Here is a 20,601-nt window from a genome sequence, read left to right as displayed (position 1 = left end):
ATACATATCAAAGTATCGGATATTTGTCAAAAATATGATGATCTTTTCGAACCCTGATTAGGGGTCTCCACACTTCCAAATTGGGCCCTGCTATTGATAGATCTGCCCTTTTTTTAGCTTTTGTTGTTATTCTGGGAAGCTCATATCAATAAATTAGACCGACTGATGGAACAAGAATGGGTATCAAATTCAAAAAGATGGGGATACCTCAGATGGTTAAAGTTTTTCCATTGTTTTTAACAAAAACTATGTCGCAACAATTTTTAGGACAATGTCTTTACATCCATAAGTACTTATCTTTTTGTCTTGAAAAAAAGTTATTCGTAACCCTAAGGTATATCTTTAAAAATTTTAGAATAGAAGCAGAGATTGCTGACTTCAATAAAGATCAAAATACGTTAATTTGCTGTGCACTTTTAAAATGTTGAAAACTTTTAGGGAGCCATAACATTTTTGCTTCTCGAGTGTTTATTTACTGTTTTTTTTTTCTTTTATATTGTAGTTTCCCTGCAAAGTGATGGCTATCATGTTACACTACATGTTCCTTTGTGTGTTTTCCTGGATGTTTCTAGAAGCTGTTCATCTCTACAGAATGCTTACTGAAATGAGGGACATAAACCATGGTCAAATGAGGTTTTACTACTCCATTGGCTATGGTGAGGTTCTGTGGTTGATTTTTAAATAGAAGAACGTTTAAATATATACATTTCTATCAATCACCAAACTTTAACGTATAGTTCATGTTTAAATATTGCTAAGTCAATTTATTCTATATTCAATGCTCCAAATATGCTGAAAGTTTAGCATGCCTTTTTCTTTCTTTCTCCTTTTTTCTGATCCATGGTTTCAATCTTAAAACATTAGTTTTTATAAATGTCTCTCTGGTTTATTACACTTTGATGGTTCATGTATGTTAGAGAATGTCATCTCATTTCCCTTTTATTGAAAATTATATACAACCACATTTGAAAATATGTTTTGTGACTAGATTTTTTGCCATATTTGTGGTAGTAATTCTGAGGTAGATGACAAGCTTTATCTAATATATTTTTATAATACTGAAGACAACTTTGCATTAAGAAGAATACTTGATGTGGATGTACAAAATAGGTTTTGGTTCTGTTTTAGCTAGTCTAATAGTTTTGCTAGATAATAATCATTAAGAGTGCAATTATTATTAGTGAAGCATTCTTTAATTTAAATGGAAATTAAACAAAGAATTCAGTATACATGCGTTGTTTCTTGCGGCTGGATGTACGTATCTCTCAAAAGTCATAACTCAAAAATGGTAAGCTGTAGAAGGCTAAATTTTCGCATGTGGGGTGTGCGTACGTTCCAGTTGTGCACTTCTCTTTTTGTTTTCGATCAAGTTTTATAAAAATCCTATTAACTCGTTTTTTGTGGCTATTAATTACTTACTTCAATGCAAAACTAATATAACGTCTTAGACTGACGATCATTTGGTGATATATTGCCGAACTGGAGACCATGGAAACAAATATGAGATGCCGAAATCAGTTTTGTTTCATTTTGTTAGATTCCCATTGAACCGACGGTAATTTTTCATTTTTCGATATTTGTAATATGAATCACAGTAATGCAGTCTTTTCTATATCGCTTCGGCCGAGTTACAAGTTTAGAGCTCGTCGAAATACATTTTGGGGCCCTATATCTCTATCACAGAAGTTGTAAAACATTTATCATAAGCATTTTTGTAACTCTTACGGTGCCCCTATGGTTATTGAGCCTCTCGCGCAATTGCAACCTTTGCTATATTTTAAATCCCCCGCTGCACGTCAAAACAAACTCGGGTGCAAGTTTTAAAAGGGTTTTTCTGCTCAATGTATATGATTATTTTGAACTCTATTTTTTAAAACTTTTTGTATTTCCTAGAACACTTGCGTGCCCCTCCTCCCACTCCCTCAATTTCTGAAATTAAACTCTAGTTATACTTCTGAGTTGTTTAAAACTAGCACCATTCATAAAATTAGAGTTTTTTTTTTTTTCAAGCTTTATCTATTGTTTAGGAAGAATTTAGAGCATTAATGTAAGAAATTGATTAAAGACGTTTTGAATGGTGACATAATTCGGAAATCAAAGGGACTTTTGAATTTTTTCTTCGGAAGTGATGAAATAGATTCAGAAACTCTTCTGAGGCGTTGGTGGTAGCGGTTCTGTACTAAAAAAATGAAGGCGCAGTTGGGGCCGAAGTTTAATGTTGTGAGTTACTCCAAAATCAGAGGGTGACCCCCCTAACCCATCCTCGTCGTTTCAAGCATTTCTTAAATATTTAGCGATTATTTATTTTGGTCAAGAAATGTCTTTATGCGTATTTCTTATACTTGTTTCACCTATATTTCGTAATGCGCCATCTTTTTTGTATCATTAATAGCGATCGATTTTTTTTCAGTTGTAAGTGACCATTTTTATGTATTTATATAAAATCAATGAATAAGTTATTTTCATTTTCATGATATTTTTAATAATATGTTATAGAAAAGTTTCAAGGATTTTCTATTATGCAATTTTTTAAATTTCAGAAAATTATTGTTAAATTGAAAAATTTAATTTGAACTTGTTTGTAGTGCTTCATAAAAGATTAAACAATCAAATTGTTCAATATTACGCGTGCAAACATCAGATCAAGTAGTATATGTATTCAGTTATTAACTTCGTGTAAATATTGAGTTTGTTTATTGTAGCTGCGTTTTAAGAACCTCGCTCTTTTCATGGCTATTTCTTTTTTCCGCAAAATATATATCACTGTTATAGCTTTTATGAAAAATGCAAACTTTTCTATTCATAAATCATAAATAAGTGTAAAAATATTCCGATCGTGATTTAATATTGTAATTTATCTGTTACCTTTTTTGTTTAATGATTATTATTTGATGACTTTTATTTGATGACTAAAAAATGTCTACGTGCAATATTTCCACTTTTATTGCTTAATTTGTTGACGGTTTCAGTTTTATTCTTATTTTTTTTAATGATTAAAACAACATAATTTAATGTTTTTTAACTATGTTTAATGTACCTAAATCCATACATTATTACAATATTACTGAAGTCTTAGTTATATGTTCAATTTAAAAAAAAATATATACAAATCAATTGGTTGTTAAACAGTCTCTTTGTTTTTCTTCTTTTTTTTCTTGGCAGTTGTTCTTTGCCTTCCATCATACAGCAGTCAAAAAGGGAGAAGCATAACTACACCCTATACAGATTGTATGTAGTACGATCCAAAAGTTCGGTGGACAAGTTGTATAAAACCTTACCCAGAATAGTTCACATTACCGAAGAACATCCACCTTCAAAAGGTTACCTTGAAGGACTATGTACTTCTGCCAGTGTTCATATAACTTTTGGAAACATTCTTGGAAGCCATTTTTCGCTAGCTTCTGTGATGCAGCTTGATCTTCTCCTGACGGAAGAAAACGGCGTCCATGCAAATGTTTTTTTTGCTGGGAACAGGTAAAAGTCACACGGAGCTAAGTCCGATGAAATGTTACGTTATTTGTTTGTCATATCAGAGTATTGACCAATCGAACTGTGCATCATCAACATGAAAGTCGCCTTCTTTTCCACAATAAAGATTAAAGCAGCAGTGCAAGAGGCCTTACAGGAGGTTGCGATAAAGGTCTTCCAGGAGTCCTTCTAAAAGCTATATCAACGTTAATAAAATTGCATAGTCGTTCAAGGTGACTATTTTGTAGATAGATGTACTTCGGAAATGTGAACTATTCAGGGTAAGGTTTTATACAACTTTTCCTCGAACTTTTAGATCATGCTACGTACGTATGAGTTTTGAACTTACTATTTCATAATGTTTTTGGGTGATGTAAGTTTACGCGCATGAAGACATCACAAGAGAATTTGCGATAATTAACTAGGGAGGCGTTTAAAAATGGATATTTCGGTCATCTATATGTTCTTAGGTACATATGCATGTACAGATGCGCCGGGAAAACTTGTGAAGTTTAACTTGGGTGATCGTAAAATAAAAATTTAGGTTGAAATCTGTTTTTTTTTTTCTTTTCTTTTTTTGTGATTACAATTCCTTATTTGTAGAAAGGAAGTAAAGTGAAATGAATCAATGATCCATTAAATCCCTGACAATCTTACCAATTTATTTTATTTTTATTTATTTATTTATTTACTTTTGCCAACGGCATCGGCCATCGGCAATCTGCCATTTGGAGGAAAACAATCGGCCATCAATGAACAATCGGCCAACAATCGGCATCAGCTCATCGGCCAAAAAATGCCATCGGTCGAGCCCTACTAATTAATAGCAGTGTTCATTGTTTTAAACTTAAGTGTTGAGTGAGTTTTGCATTTTGAAGGATTTCTTCCCAGATATCCCAATATTCTACCAGAGTAAATAAGTTATAAAGAATTAAAAAAATATGTGTATTCATATAAGGTTATTTTCAATTGCCTTTTACAGCCAAGTTTTATATGTTTTCTAACATTTGACTAAAGATTTCTAATGTTGACTAACTTTTTACCTACATTGTTAATTTTTAAATGCTGTCTACTGAAATTGAAGCTGATAATTGCTGTGGGACTGATTGCTATAGTTGAGCTTCACGAATGTGTCTCAGTTGATCAATTTTTTGCATATCATCTTTTGGGAATAAATTTAACTAGTTTATTTACTTTTTTTTCTTCAGATTCAGACAAAAAATGAACATTGCAGTTATGCTAAATTCATTCTTAAATGGGTTCAGAAAGTATCTGTTTGATTTCATGGTTGTAACCCTTGTAACAATTTTATTGCTTGTTTTAGGTGCTCCTGCTATAGTTGTTGGACTTTCTGTTGGAGTTAGAGCTGACCAATATGGAAATTACTTTTTGTAAGTTTGTAAAACATTCTATACTGATTTACTTTATATATATATATAAATTATCAAATAACTAACCGATTATTTTCTTTTCAGTTGTTGGCTTTCTATTTACGAAAGTGTAATATGGAGTTTAGTTGGACCTATTTGTTTTGTAGTTCTTGTAAGTTTGTATTTTTTAATATTTTGTACAACATAGTTCAATTATCATAATTATTATGTCTACAGTAAGACACTTCAGTTTTAAAAGATTTCCCTAATCCCAACTGTAAGATTCATATATAATTAAGCATTAAGTTAAAACACAGTGTATGTTATGTCAGCAACTAACATTATCTAAATTTTCTTCTAGAGAAGATTTCCGATACTTTATTTTTAATGCAGACAGTTTTTAGTAATTTTATGAAATAAAAATGACATAATTTTGTATCTGCATTATTAAAGGAGAGGTATTGAGTTGTTAATCTATGTAATATTTTGTACATCAATTCACTTATCATAACAATTGTGTCCAGAGTAAGACAAAAGATTACCTTAATCCCAACTGTAAGATTAATATATAATTAAGCATTAAGTTAAAACTCTGCGTCAGTTGTGTGAGCAAGTTACATTATCTAAGTTTCCTTATAGAGAAGATTTGCAATACTTTATTTTTAATGCAGACTTAGTTTTTAGTAGTTTTATGAAGTAAAAACGACATGATTTTATATCTGCATTAATGAAGGAGAAGTATTGAGTTGTTGATCTATGTTCATTATTCTTGTATATTTGTACATACCTTTGTAACCTTTGTAAATGTTTACAGTTGAATCTGGGAGTATTTGCCATGGCTATTAGAGCAAGTGTACAAATTAAAGATACTGTCATGGACTTTGGAAACCTGAGGTAGGTTATATGTGTCATGATTTTGTATAAAAAGGAGTACAGTTAAGTTCAGTATATATTTTTCAAAAAAATATGAAAACTATTTGCATTTTATAATGTTATGTTAGTTTAATATCTTGTATTTATTTTTTTAACTTCAATATTTAACTTAACTAAATAGTTTATAGTTTATTAGCTGTCCATGTTGCTATTAATTTATCTTTTAGCTTAAAAAGATTGGTTCATTTGCATGTACATAAAAGAATCAAGTAGTTTTTGAAATATATCTCTGAAACTAAAATCTTCTAAACCCTGCGTTCAAAACTTTTATTTTAATTCTGAGTTCTTTTACTGTGTTTATATTTGATAATGATCAGAATGGCACAGTACTGAACAAATTAAAGTACCTATAGGACTCTTACTTCTTAATAGTATTTTTCTTTTTTTTGGGGGGGGGGATGTGAAGAAATGAAATAATAAAATCATAAAACTTTAGTTTGTAAGAAAACAAGAATTTTCTCAATAAGAGTAAAAGTCAAATTGTTGAACTACTTTTGTAAATTTATTTTTAACTAAAGACTACACAGTGCCTAGGTTTTTTTTAATTTTTAATTTGGGGACAGCATTTTTATTTTAGTTTTTGCTACTGCCAGACCAAATTAATTTAAGTTGAATAGTTGTCTGTTATATCAAATAATAATTTTAAAAGAAGCATATTTCTGATTCACTGAGTGAGAACAGTACTTATGCAATTTTACCAATTGAATTACTGTGTGAAAAGTATAAAAAAAATGTGGAATATTGTGATTAAATTGTAATTTATAAGATAACTATTTGTTATAAAAGTGGAATTGATTGCTCTGCATATTTTTAAAATTTTGTGAGTTCTTTGCATTGATGTGCTTGAAAATTTACTCAATGTCTACTATGATTGGTTACACACTGATCGCAGTTGTTTTCAGTTTACTGAAATTGATTTTGAATGATTTTTATTGTTGGTAAGTTCTACTTTGCCAAAATACAATAAGTACTTATGTTTCCACTTCAAAAAAAAAAAAAAGTATGTCGAACATGAACTTTTCAAATTTGATGTTTTTAAAATTATTTTTCTGTTATATCTGTTACTAGATTTGTCCAATTCAGTATTTCAGCTCTTAAATGATATTAATGTATTAATCATAAATCAACCAATGGGACTTTTTTTTTTTTGAAAAAATCAACAGAGGGAAGCATTTAATCTAACTAAGTTTTTTTTTTTTTTTTAGTTATTTTCCTAAAATCCAATTGACATAAAGAGTATTGTTGAGATTATCAGTGTAGCTGATTTTTTATTTTACTCATTTTTCAGAACTGTGCTGTGGCTGGGAATAGTGTTACTACCACTTCTTGGTGCAACTTGGGTCCTTGCTATTTTATCTGTGAATGAATCTTTAGAAGTGCTCCATTATATCTTTTCTATATTTTCTTGCATTACTGGTGTATACATATTTATTGGATATTGTATAATTAACAAAAAGGTAAGAATATTTTTATTCACTAAGATTAAGGAATTTGAATTTAAAATGCTACTTTAGAAAATATTTAAGATGTACATTCTGCAAACGTCAGTCACTTGGTTTAGTTGTGTAATGAAACTTTTGGTACTACTGTGAAATCCAAAACAATACTAATGCAACTCTATTTTCATTTCAACGAAATAAATTTTTAGTCCCAATTGCTGTTACATTGTTTGAATACCATTACAACGAAATTCCCGTTACAGCTAACAAAATTAGTAGTCTCTTGAAATTTGTTGTAATGAGATTTCGCTGTACATTCACGTTCTTTCTTAAAAAAGGTATTTGGACATTTTTATCCGTAAAGCTGTAAGCATAATCTGCAAAGCTACTTTTAATAAAGATATTTGTACTGTACATCTTTACTAAATTTTTGTTACAACTATCACTAAATATATTAATCATGATTTTTTGAAATTTTTTAAAATTTTATCTTTTAACAACTTTTACAGGTGAGACAACAACTACGCCACACGTGGGCACGTGTTCGAGGAAAAAAGGTGCCTTATGATGAAAATCTTAGTGGTACAAGAACTACTGTTGTCTCTGTGAGTTATGTTGGTTTTATATTTTAATTTTTTTTAAATAAAGAATTTGGTAAATGTAATTGAACTATATACAATTACAAATTTTGAAGGCTTTTGTCTTGCTTATGGTTTCTGAGAAATTCTTAATTGATAAAATTATGTCTTATCTCAAAATATCTTTAGTTACAGTTGTCTACAGCTATTCAAAATCCATATTTTACATTTATAGAAATATTGTTTAATAGTTATGAGTTTCATCTTGTTTTTGTACTAAAAACTTCAGAATTGTATTATTTATATTGTTCTTTTAAACTGGTGTTTTAACGTTATTGTTAAATCAATGCATGGCATTTCAGCAAAAATATCTGAGATTTAGAATAATTTATAAAGAGCAAAATTCTCTCATAAACTACATAATTAATATATCGTGTTTTTCCTTAGCGATCAGCTCTGGCTTATCAAAACTCTTCATTTGATGTTTTACAACGAAATATGGGTATCTCTACTTCATCAACAACTAGCCGATCAACCACTAAAACTTCCAGTAGTCCTTATCGCTCTGACACTCATTTAAAAAATACTTCTACTTCTACTTCACATGCAGGCTCAGAACCAAGGAGAAGGTCTTCTCGCAAAGGATATCTGTATGGAAGGCACAGGCATAAACAAAGAGTTGTAGATGGTTAGTGATTCTTACTAATTTATTGGAATACGTTCTTTAATGCATTCTGTTGAAACAAACTTGAGCATAAACTTGATGAGATTTTTGCACTTTTAGGGGATATGAATATTTATTGAATGTATTAGGTATTCATACCTTCTTTTATGTATACTGCTATTAGAAACGTACCGAGTACTCGGTAACTACTCAGCCTACTCGGCCAATTTGCCGAGTACTCGGTACTCGGCCAAATTCTGATCAGATACTCGGCCAATACCGAGTAGTTGCAAAAAATTGAATATTGTCCAAAACAGATACTAAAATTTATAAAAAAAGAACAAGCATTATATTTTGCAATCATTTACAATTAAAATTTATAAGTCAAATTTAAATTTTGAGAATAATGAAGTTTGTAATGCTTCAATGGAATAAATCTTTATTTTAATGTCCCCAAACTTAATAAAACTTATTAAAAATTACGCAAAAAATGTAAGTATAGAAAATATGGAATTTTTATATTAAAAATGGATTTTTGCTACAAACAAAAATTAGTTATAAAAAAATGTAAAAATAACTTTGCTTAAAAAATAAAACAACCTTAAAAGTACAATGCAGGAACTCTGCAGACACGCGTTTTGGCATTACAAGGAATTCCTTTTTCAATGCACAAAATGGGGCTCGTAGATTTAAAGGCATCCGACAAAAGTCGTATTTTTTTGTTGAATGTCTTTACATTCTTTAGCTCACATGTTATGCACTGAAAAAGACGTTCCTTGTAACGGGGGGTAGGGGGGGGGGGGAAACACGTGTCTGGAGTGTTCCTGCACATTTGTTTTATCTGCTTTTAAAAATGATTTATGTTTGGCAGATTAGAACTATAATTGATTGGTATACAGTGAAACCCCTCCTAACGGACACCCCTCTTATGCAGACAATTTTTAATTCCCCAGTTCCAATGCAAATAACATTATTAAACCCCTGTCCTGTGGACACCTCTATATTGCAGAAAAAAAATTTGTCCTGTTAGTGTCCGCATTAGAGGGATTTTACTGTAATTTGTTTTAATTCCAACTTGATTAATCATACCATTTATTTATTTATTTTTAATTTAAAAAATTATTTTTTTGTAAAATTTTTGACACAAACAAAATTGTATATATATAATGCGTAATTAAATTTCAGCAGCAATTTAGTTTTAAAAACTATTATATGGACAAGGAGGTTTATACTACTATTCCAATAAGTTCAAAATTCATCACATGTGTGTCGGTGGTTCTTCTTAAAACATAATTGGTACTTGGAACTCGGCCGAGTACTCGGTAACTCGGTACTCGGCCGAGTAATAAAAGGCCGAGTACTCGGTACTCGGCTACTTGGCCAAAGTGCTACTCGGTAAGTCTCTAACTGTTATTGTTAGTTTTTTTGGAAGATATTAGTGTCTCAAAGTAATTCACATTGTCTAGTTTGCAATCTTAGGGGAGTGAACCCTATGGGTTGATTAAATTAAATTGTATGCTAATGTTTTGAGTTAGCTCAATTCTTTCTTATTTCAAATTTTGTCATCTTTTATTATTTTATCAGTTTTAAAACAGACTTAGAATTAGTCATAATGAAATTTAAATGTTAACTTACTTTCTTACTGCTAAGATAAATTTTTGAAAAAAGTTCTTTATATGATTTTAATTGACTTCCCACTATTTTATATTTGAGTTTGATTAATTAAATATCAAAAAGCATGTAAAAGTTGAAACTGCAAATGTTTCCTCTAATTTGAATATTTTTTGCGGACCAACGGATTTTCATAATAATATCTTTAGAAAACTTTTCAAATGTGACTACTTCTGTATATGGCCCCTCAAAGGCCCAGCAGGAGAAATAATCTGATTAAAACTTTTTTTTGTATGCCCATTATTTACAAAAATGTCAGGGTACTGTGACTAGAAGGCCCCATTAATAAATGCAGGAGCTATGTTACTGTATGTTGCCCTTTATTTTTATTTAACTTGAGAAAAATATTTCAGTCACAAAATAAAATCTACAAAACAGTTAACAATCTTTGACCTGTTAAAAAAAATCTGTGTGAACTAAAGTTAATGCACTCTATATTTTTTTAGATTGCTTTAATGTTAGTTTTATATTCAATTTGTACTTTTAAATTTTTCTTAAGTAAATTACAGCAAATATCACTGCAGCAAAATATCCATTTCAGCTAAATAAATTTTCAGTTCTAATTTAATTTCATTACATTGTTTGAACTCCCTTACAGCCAGAGCTGCAGATCAGAGGAAAAATGACTGACTCAGACTCACACTCTGTTCTTAGAATTTTAAAGCCTTTTACTCTGAATCTGTAGCCCTGATTATAACAAACAAAAGTTGAAGTCCTTTGAAGTTTGTTGTAACAATCGTTTATTGTACTAAATTTTTATAGTTAGCTAAATTAAATGTAATTTTTGTAGCTCATTTGAGTTTTGTATTTCATAGTTAATTATGATTTATTAGCTCTTAAAATATTTTGCCTTTTTTTTTTGTAAAAAGCAGGGCTTTATTTTATTTTTTCCCAGTATACTGTTTCATTCATACATGCATGTGATAACTTATTATAAGAGGATCTTCACTCTGATGATTTTTTTTTTTTCATAGACCCAGATACTGGAGAGATTAATAGAAGAAGAATGCGAGATTCTGATTCTGAAAGTGACAACTCTCTTGACCATGCCTCTCTTGATCTTGCATCAAGTCACTCTTCTGATGAAGATGAATACAATGGAGATACTTGGAAGAAGAAAACTGCAAAAGAACCACCTGGTAATAAGAAGTAAAACATCCTTAACTTTGGGTTGAAACAATGAATGGAAAACTCTATGTATTTAAAAAGATTACAAAAATGTTGCTGACTTGTTTCAAGCTATTAAGAATTCTTTTATCCTTGTATACGTTCATGACTTTTTGAATGATCAGATATCTTATTTCATGAAGCTTACAACTTTATGCTTTTTAAAAAGTTTTTCCTTATAACTTCAAAACATAAATTTGCAATGTTTATTTAAACTGTATTTGACTGCATTAGTTTTCTTTTTTTCACTTGGTGATGTAATACAGCAAATGCATCAACTATATGTCATGGTGTGTCATAGTAATCATCAAATATTTTGCAAATTGTTCAGTTTTATGCTTTTATATTGAAATAAAACAAAATGCAAGTTATTGGCTTGTTACATTTTTGTAAGTAGTTTGAATTAACAGTGGACTTCAGTGTATCCTAACATAGGGGTCTTAAACCCATGACACGCAGGCCACAAGTGGCGTGCCAGATATTTAAGTGGCCCAGTAAATGTTTTTGTTCAGATAAAAATGAAACTTCCATAAGAAAGAAGAGCAAACAGCGATTTTTTTTAAAAAGAAAAAGTCCTCTTACTTTTCTGTTTAGCATAAGAGTAAATGTAGCTTCCCTTATTTGCAATGATAAAGTAGATGTAATGAAGGAGGAATACAGCATTACAAATTAGTACAAACAGTCATTAGGTTCAAATTTCAAACATGTGATGAGTGGTGTTGCTAAAGTGGTTAATCTTATCTGCTCTAAAGACCTTAATCACAGATAGCTTGAGCAGTTTTTGAGTGATTTGGATGCTGAACATTCTGATGTTGTGTATTATGAGGAAGTACATTGGTTGAATCCAGGACAAATACTTCAACATCTGTTTCTTTTATAGAATTTAATTCAGCAATTCATGGAATCCTACAAAAAATCTATTTCTGAGTTCCCTTATGTGAAGTGGTTAAGAAACTTCAATTTCTTGTCATAACTCAGATTTCTTTCATGTTTCAACTGGTTCATAATCTTGATGAATGTGCGAGATTTTCAGAAAAAATCACTTAATTGGGAAAGTCAATTACAAAATTAAAATTCTACTCACATCCCAAAATTAACAGAATTCTACAAAAATACAACATGATTTACTTTATTTCAAATCTGAGAATTCAATTTGATTGCAAATTTTTCAGATTTCCATGAAAATTTATTATTTTTTTGAATTTTTCTATTCAACATAATTTACTTGATTTCAAATCTGAGAGTTCAATTTGATTGCAAATTTTTCAGATTTCCATGAAAATCAATTATTTTTTTGAATTTTTCTCCTGACCAAATCTGTTGAACATGAATTGAATAGTGTCCCACTTGAACTTTAGTTAAAATTTGTAGATTTTTAGTGTCACTTGGCAGTAAAATGTAAGCATTTTGAAACGTCTTCATTAATTGAGTTTTATTCGAAGTACAGATTGAAAGAAATTTTTTTTAAGACCCTTGCAGACATGTATTGCTCTTGTCCTCTATCTTTAACAGTACCTACATGTGTGAAGTTATTTGGTTAAATAAAGAACACAAAATCCAAAACAAGAACGTGTTTTACCGGTCAACATTCGGAGGAAACATTACAAATCGCAAAAAGTTTCTCCCAAATACCAAAACTTTTAGTAAACAAAAACAATGTTAAATTTTCAACTTTCAGAGCAAACAGATATAACTTGATTGAAGAGAGGTTTCTTTAACCGTTAATAGGGGAGGTGCGGTCTCACAGATCGCTCAAAAGTTCAATCGATCACCCCTATTTCATTTTCAGTCCAATTCAATGGTTTCCCCCCCCCCAATAGCTTTTTGTTTTGTGACCTTGAACACCTCCCTTGCATATCTTTGGCAAGTGCATCTGGTTTACATTTCATTGCATTCTTTAGATGTGGTCTGCAGAGTCAGATAAAAATATAAAGTATCTACGAACGCAAATCAAAAGTATCTGCAAGCTAATCATTGTCTATCACATAAAAATAAATAAATAAATAAATAAAAACTTTTTGTCCAAATTCCAAAAAATAAAAAAGAAGAAACATGTTTAATCATAAGAAATAAATACTTGCAGGAACATGCTTTGATGTTATAAGGAACTAATTTTCATGCCAATCAAGTGAGCCTATAGATGCACCTGAGCTAAATTTCAAAATTTTGAAACTAAGCTTCTTTTAGCAGATATCTTAGCACTCGTAAGCTCACATACTTTTGGGAATTATATCTCCACTGCAGATCATATATTGGTTGGACCTTTCTTTTCTTAAGCTGTCAAGAAATCAATAGGATACCTAAATTTCTAAGAATGAAGGAAAAACTAGCAATTCGCTGCTTCTTGGAAATGCTCTGTTGAGGGAGGGGACAAAAACAAGTGCAATAAATCTAGTAGTAAAAGTGTTATTTATGAAGTTAGAGATACCACTTGGAGCAAGTCCCCCATCTGCCTTTAGTCTCTTAATAGCCCAATGCAGACATGGATTCCAAAACTATACCGTATTTTCAGAGGTAAGCCATGTGGCACTTACGTCTGTACGTACGTAGAAAAAAAACGTTTACAAATTGCGAATCCGCGGCAAATGTATCTGCACGTCAGTGGATGTACCCAAGCACGGTGTGCGCGCGTGTGTCTACATTATCTAGCTCTGGTGGTCTGTGAGACCGCACCTCCCCTTCAGTGTTATAATTTTAGGCAGTAATAGACATAGCTCCTAATGTTAGAACGGTGGATATAGGCTCATTTATCTTATCCGCATCATGTGGAAAAGATGCAAAATATTCTAGATGAGGTTGAGAGTTGTTTGAAATGTTCACAAACATTGCGCAATGATGTTCTAGGGGCAATGCTAAATTATTCCTCGAAATACGACACAAAATACTAATAATTAAAGGGCTGTCAAAAACTTCCTATAATGTGATATAATCAATTTTCTGGCACTAAAATTTTCTATATATATTAAAGTACTAAAATGAAATCATTAATAAATAAGAGACTCATTTCTTTATGAGTTGTTAGTTATTTACTGCAGCATATGATTTTCCCTTGAAAAATCTTAAGACTCTTTGCAAAATTTCCTCAGAAAAGGTATATTTCGATTCAAAATTCAAAAATATTTTTTCCCCATGCTAATAAAACTTCAAAAAACATCTAAGAGAAATTACAGAAATGTATCTTAATTGTACCATTTAAAAAAAGTTGTAAAAAGAGCGGTCTCTGAGACCTGCTGTCCCCTGTTACGTCCTACTTTATCACCTCCCCTGTTACAGGTTAAACATTATTATTGTTATTGATGTCTTTTTTAAAATCATTAAGTATATTATACTTAATGATTTTAAAAAAGACATCATTAAGTGTCATAAAATCATTAAGTGTCATATTGTTTTATTATAGAAGAAATGTACCAGTAATATTAATTTGAATTCCATTGAACGTTTCTTTAAGCATAAAACACTGGACAATTTAAAAATTATTAACCCCACCTCCTTTCTTTAAAATTAAATAAAATGCTGTTTCATCCCTCTCCATTTTTTAAAGTTTGATGTACATTTACTGATTAGACAAATGTGCGGCCCAAAATCTTTACAATTTTGATGTGGCCTTTGGTGGTAAAAAGTTAAAACTCCTATCCTAATACATGTACACATTGTTTGTGTGAATATGATTGAGGATGATCTAGTTAAAGTTATTTTTGTTGTAGGTTTAGTTATGTATTAATATTCTTATTGAAATAATTCCTCTCTTGTTTTTTTTAGAAGTGCCACCCAAGCCTAATATTATAAGTGATACGCCTTTGTATGGGACTGCAACAGGTGATAATAATTTCTTAAATTTAATTTATTGAACACTTATTGTGAAAATGTTATTTATTATATTTAATTAGATAACAATGTATCTGTAATCAGCGGAAAAAGGAATATCAAACAAAGAATTAAGAGCATTGTCAGGTTCCATTTCATAGGGAAAATGAAAATCAAGAGCTTGATTTCAGTAGCATTTTAGCAAGTTTTGATACTAAAACAGCATTCAAAGCATTAGCACTTATACAACCTGATAATCATAAGACTAAACGACATCTTTAATTTTAATGTTTTTTTTTCTATTTTATGTAAAATTATTTCAAGAAATCTGCCTAATTTAAATCTTAAAGGCCCTTTAATACTGTAGTCAATCCTTTTAAACAGACACTAAAAAATGCCGAGAAAAATCTGGGAATATTGTAAAATTTTAATAGATCAAGTAACAAGATGCTATATATTTCTTCAATCAGTATTGTTATTTGAAATTACAAGGAGTCTCGTAGTAGTTCATATGTTTAGGACATTGGCTGAACGATTTTGAATTGCTTGAGCTTTGACATTGAATCTCACTGTTAGTGTGGGATACCTACCTTTTTGTGCAGATTTAGAAGATTAGTTTCAGATTTCCATGCCAAGTTTTAATGCTAAAAAACAGGTATAGTGGCGAGTAGATTATCCCAATTCGTGTGAAAGAAAACTTTCTAATTTAAGTAATTTTTTTGTAAATTTTATTTCTTTTTGTATTTATCTGTTATTTTTTAGTTAAGTAGTATTACAAGTACCTGTATTCAAGTTAAGTAGACATCTAATATCACAGGTATTGTGAAGTAAAGAGATGTGAGGAGACATTTTTAAGCTTTGGGTAAAATACATGCTAAGTTGTTACCGTTGGTAGATTTTCACTGAATAGCTTTTCTACATTATGTTGCATAGCATCAACTGCTAGGGCTGCTATTACTATCTCTTGATCTAAAAAAGATTCGAGTTTCTTTTACCATTTGTACCAGTTAGTATTTCAATTTTTTTTTTATTTTGGCACTTATACCACTGTGCTTTCTTATACCTGCTTCATAGAAAGAATAAATAAATAAATAAATAATAAAAAAATTAATTTGAACTTTGACATCTTGAATTGAAAATATGTTTTTCACAATCACGAGTGTGTGTGTGTATGTAGGCGTGTGTGTGGGGGGTATGTTTGTTTGTGTGTGGGGTTTTATGTGTATGTGTGGGTAGTTGTGTGTATGTTTTTGTGTGTCTGTATGTATGCGTATGTGTTTGTGTGTGTAGGTGTATGTATGTGTAGGTGTATGTGTGTGTGTGTAGGTGTATGTATGTGTAGGTGTATGTGTGTGTGTGTAGGTGTATGTATGTGTAGGTGTATGTGTGTGTGTGTGTAGGTGTAAGTGTAGGCAAGTAAGTGACACAACCTGGAGATGGTTTTCGCTAGAGGAGCAGCATCGTGAGCGGCCGGCCGACGGTGATGCTGCAGAGGGAGGCGGGGGGAAATAAAATCATAGAACATCAAAACAGTCAAGTGAGAACAATAAGCAATCATGATTGCTCAAAAAATCAGCATGACAAATATAACTGTTTGTAAAAGTATTTTGTGGATACATTTTATTTTAGTAAGTGCTACTTTCTTACTTGATATTTTCTTTCGCAGGGCCTACCAAAGGTTTCAACCTTCCTCCTCTTACTTCTGGAAACATTGGTAGCAACATTTCACCCTATGCACACTATACAAGTTCCTGGGGTCTTCCTCGCAACATAATTCCTTCAACTCCTGTGGGACCAAGTGAAGGCATTGGGTTGACTGTGGGCTTGCCTGCCAGGGATACCATTGTTCCCTGGGGCAGGGGAAACACAAACAGAGAGAAAGGAGCCAATGTGCCACAACGTTTGCAAGATATTTCTTCATATCTTGATCCAAATTTCACACCAGAACTGCTAGGTAACGTGTAATATATTTAGAAATGTGTTATTTATAAAACAAAAGCTAAATTTGATGATGTGATTATTAGTTTAGAGCGCAACTCTTTAAAACCTGTATCCTTAATTGTAATTTATTTAACTTTCAATTCAGCGAATCTTTTCATTAATTATTTGGTTTTTGTGGCGAAAATTATATACACTCAAACCTGTTTTTGTGTGGTGGATACGGACCACATAAAAAAATTCTATTAAAAAAAACCCGTTTGTACTGTAAAGAACTAGCTGCATTGCCTGGCTTTGCGTGGTCTACCTCGAAAATAAAAGTTATATTAAGTGACGCATGTTAAACAATCAGGTTTCAATTAGAGAAAAAAAAAACTGTATAATTTCCCATCAAAATAATCGTTCTTAAAGAAAGAAAGTGGCAAATAAAAAATTCCCAAATAAATTAAATGCAACCTTCCATAAATACAACTAAAATCCTTTAAAAAAAGAAAGATAAATCACCAAATAATAATCAAAAGGGGAAATTTTTACCTAGAAACAAAATTTATTTAGTCACAGTCAAGAAAAAAAAAAAGTGGCAATCTTCTGAATTGTTTTCAAGTGAATTTAAAATGAGATTTGCGCAAACAATAATTTTCAAATATGAAATTTTGTTCTACTAGGCTTAAAAATGCCTTTAACTTTTTTACAGTGATTCACAGCCTTATTTTTTTTTTTTTAATTCAAAGGAATTAAGTCAATTTCAGGTGTAGTTTTCACAGGCTTTCGAATGGCGCTAAATTTGAACTGATCGCAAACTATTTCAGGTAGAAAGAGTCATTTAATGCCGTTTTCGGGCCCTAAAATTAAAATTTGAGCGGTTCAGTTTGTTTTTGACTTTTGCAGGTGCCCAAATACCTCTCTGCTGATTTGGTCCAGATCCGACAAAAACTGGATTTGTATAGGGAACATACATACACACATATACACACATATATTCTCTGTTTTATTTATATAAATCTCGTCTATTTTATGAAGAATTTCATCTATTGAGTCCCAATATGATTGAAATTTTCATATACTGCTCAAAAAAATGAAGCAAAAAAAAAAAAAAAAAATCACACAAAAACAGGTTTGATGGTATGTGACTGTCTGTCTGTCTTTGAAACCTATTGTGAGTAAGCATGTGCACTGATTTTTTTAAGCAATACATTTAGCAGTTTTGTGTCGATCTCAAGTCTTTATATTGTTGAACTCATATAGGCACCTGTCTTACCCCTTCATATACCTTATGAATATTAGTTTTAACTTGAACTGACTTGATGTATTGAGAGTACAATTTATATTCAGTCTGTTTTCAAATGACGGCCCTGGCTGTTATGAAAGTTTCAGTCACAGCCGGTTTTGGTAGTTTCAGAGGTTAGGCATCTGCCAATAATATTCAGCTTATATTGCTTTGAATTTCATAAAAAGCTTTATGAATATAAATTTCCTGAAAATATGTTGGTACTGATTTGGTTTTTAAGTCATATTTTTCAATTTTCCATTAGATGAAGTTTCAAGTCCTGAGCAACTGCCTGTACCAGAGAGAGGGGACAGTCTTCACTCTAGTGTGAATAATGTAAATAATAATTTAAATGTAGGGTTGAGCAGTGAACGAGAGCTGAGCCAATCTGAGAATGACAAAGAAAAGAACACAAATGTGACCTCAGCACTAGAAGGAAAAAAAGTGGTTTTGCCTCCACTGACTGCAGCAGAAGTATCATCTGAATCAGAGTAAGTGTTTTTTTTTTAATTATAACTTCTAGTTTTTAGTATTGGTTGATGTAAATATTCTATATTCAATTTATAGCATGTGTGCAATTATAGAATGCACTGATAATTTAATACATTTAGGGTAAGGTCATCAGTAACAGACAAGGGTCCAGTAACAGAAAGTCATAAGTTTTGATTTAAATAAAAGCCTTTCAGACACGGAAAACTGATGTTGCTGTGATCCATGAATACAGTGAAGACATCTAGTGTTATCAAAGTGAATTTCACGAGCCAGTTGGTATTTACAAGGCAGTGGTGGCAGGTTATGAACAGTTACCACAAGTTCAGCTGGTGTTTCATGTTCATTTGAATTTAATAAGGCTTTAGTTTTGAAAAAAAAAAAAAAAAAGAACTTTTGCAAATTTTGAAGAGAAAAAAGGAATATTGTCAATTAATCTTTCTTTCATCATCATGTTTCCTGTCTGTTCTTGGGCGTCATCAGATTTTCTGTGTCTGTACCTGGGGGTCCGACCTTTTTTTGAAATTGAGCAAATAAAAATAGAATTAACTAATTTAGAGGATCCAGAAGCAGCCAAACATTAGATGAGATGTTGTTGCATGAGAGAAAAATAGTTTAAAAAGTCTAAATACATTCAAAGACTTAGAAAATTGAGTTAACCTGAGAGCCATGTCTGTGACTGGTGCCATCACCCTAAATTAATTTTTTTGTTTGATATTTCGGATTAAGGAAAATTGTCTACTAATTTGTTAGTAAATATTTCTTTCAATATTCAGTTTGCTTTGTATATGGTAAATTCTAATTGAAAATTGAAAATATTTTCTTTATATTCTCTCTCAATTTTAATACCTTTATTTACATATTTTCATTTTACTTTTTTAAAAACTTACTTGTGGATGCAGTGGAGAAGTAAGTACATTATTTTTTCATAAATGATAATGTTATTTTTAATTCAAGTAACTTGGATGTAGTTAAATTCACAATTCAAAATGAACCGGCTTATGAATGTGAACACCATATCCTAGGTTAAAACTTAACCTGTACTGTAGGGGGGTGGGAGAGTGCTGTCCCCCAAAATATTTTGTTAATTAATGTAAAAACAATGCAAATTTAATGTAATTTAGTTTCAAACAACCTTTTTTAAAACAAATGTCTGCTTGGAAAAAAATGGTGTAAGTAATCTAAACTGATCTTTTTTGGCCTTACAACCGTAAAATCCCTATCAAGTCAACTGTAACATCTGTCCTATAAAAGTTGCTTCTTGATATCATGCTGTACAAGAAGGATAGTTCATCCCCAGAAATATAGATCTACAGTCGAGTCTCGACTTACGCGAGGGATGCGTTCCAAGACTGCTCGCGTAAGTCGAAATTTCGCGTTGCAGAAAAATATATGCATACAAAATTTTTAAAGCTTACCAAATACTTTTAGGTACTTATAAACACCCCTCAAACTGCTCTAAAGCATTCCTTAACCATACACTACAGTTTCTTGCATAAGGAACTGAACTTTTACTGTATTTGAAAAATAAAAAAACTGTTATTCAACATGAAATACTTTAAGATGCACAAAATGAATGACCAATGGGAATGAAAGACATAAAATAAAATAACACTGTACGCACAGCATGTAGTAAAATTAAAATGATGCACTGTACTAGTACTGTACAGCAGATACAGTAACAATATTTAAGAGTTAAAAAATGAAGACATTGATGATTTATGCTCCATGATCAGATCGTTATTCTTGTCGAATACATTTTTAATACGGTTGCTTTTATTTTCTTTTACAACGTTTCAGTTTGTGGTTCAGT

At 31.0% G+C, this 20,601-nt stretch overlaps 1 protein-coding gene across 1 annotated transcript in view; it reads left to right on the top strand.

Moving 5' to 3' along the window:
- LOC129222971 (protocadherin-like wing polarity protein stan) overlaps positions 1–20,601 on the top strand; it is a 209,062-nt gene that overhangs the window by 181,899 nt on the left and 6,562 nt on the right. The window contains exons 27-37 of the mRNA XM_054857534.1: positions 503–656; positions 4,793–4,859; positions 4,944–5,010; positions 5,653–5,732; positions 7,060–7,228; positions 7,720–7,815; positions 8,236–8,476; positions 11,098–11,262; positions 15,050–15,106; positions 16,761–17,048; positions 18,565–18,790. Coding sequence (XP_054713509.1) covers positions 503–656; positions 4,793–4,859; positions 4,944–5,010; positions 5,653–5,732; positions 7,060–7,228; positions 7,720–7,815; positions 8,236–8,476; positions 11,098–11,262; positions 15,050–15,106; positions 16,761–17,048; positions 18,565–18,790 — 1,610 coding nt within the window. The remainder of the gene's footprint in view (positions 1–502; positions 657–4,792; positions 4,860–4,943; positions 5,011–5,652; positions 5,733–7,059; positions 7,229–7,719; positions 7,816–8,235; positions 8,477–11,097; positions 11,263–15,049; positions 15,107–16,760; positions 17,049–18,564; positions 18,791–20,601) is intronic.

Source organism: Uloborus diversus, chromosome 5 (genome assembly GCF_026930045.1).
Source record: "Uloborus diversus isolate 005 chromosome 5, Udiv.v.3.1, whole genome shotgun sequence".
Classification (NCBI taxonomy): domain Eukaryota; kingdom Metazoa; phylum Arthropoda; class Arachnida; order Araneae; family Uloboridae; genus Uloborus; species Uloborus diversus.
Note: the sequence above shows the minus strand (reverse complement) of the source record. Positions and strands in the feature narration are given on the sequence as shown.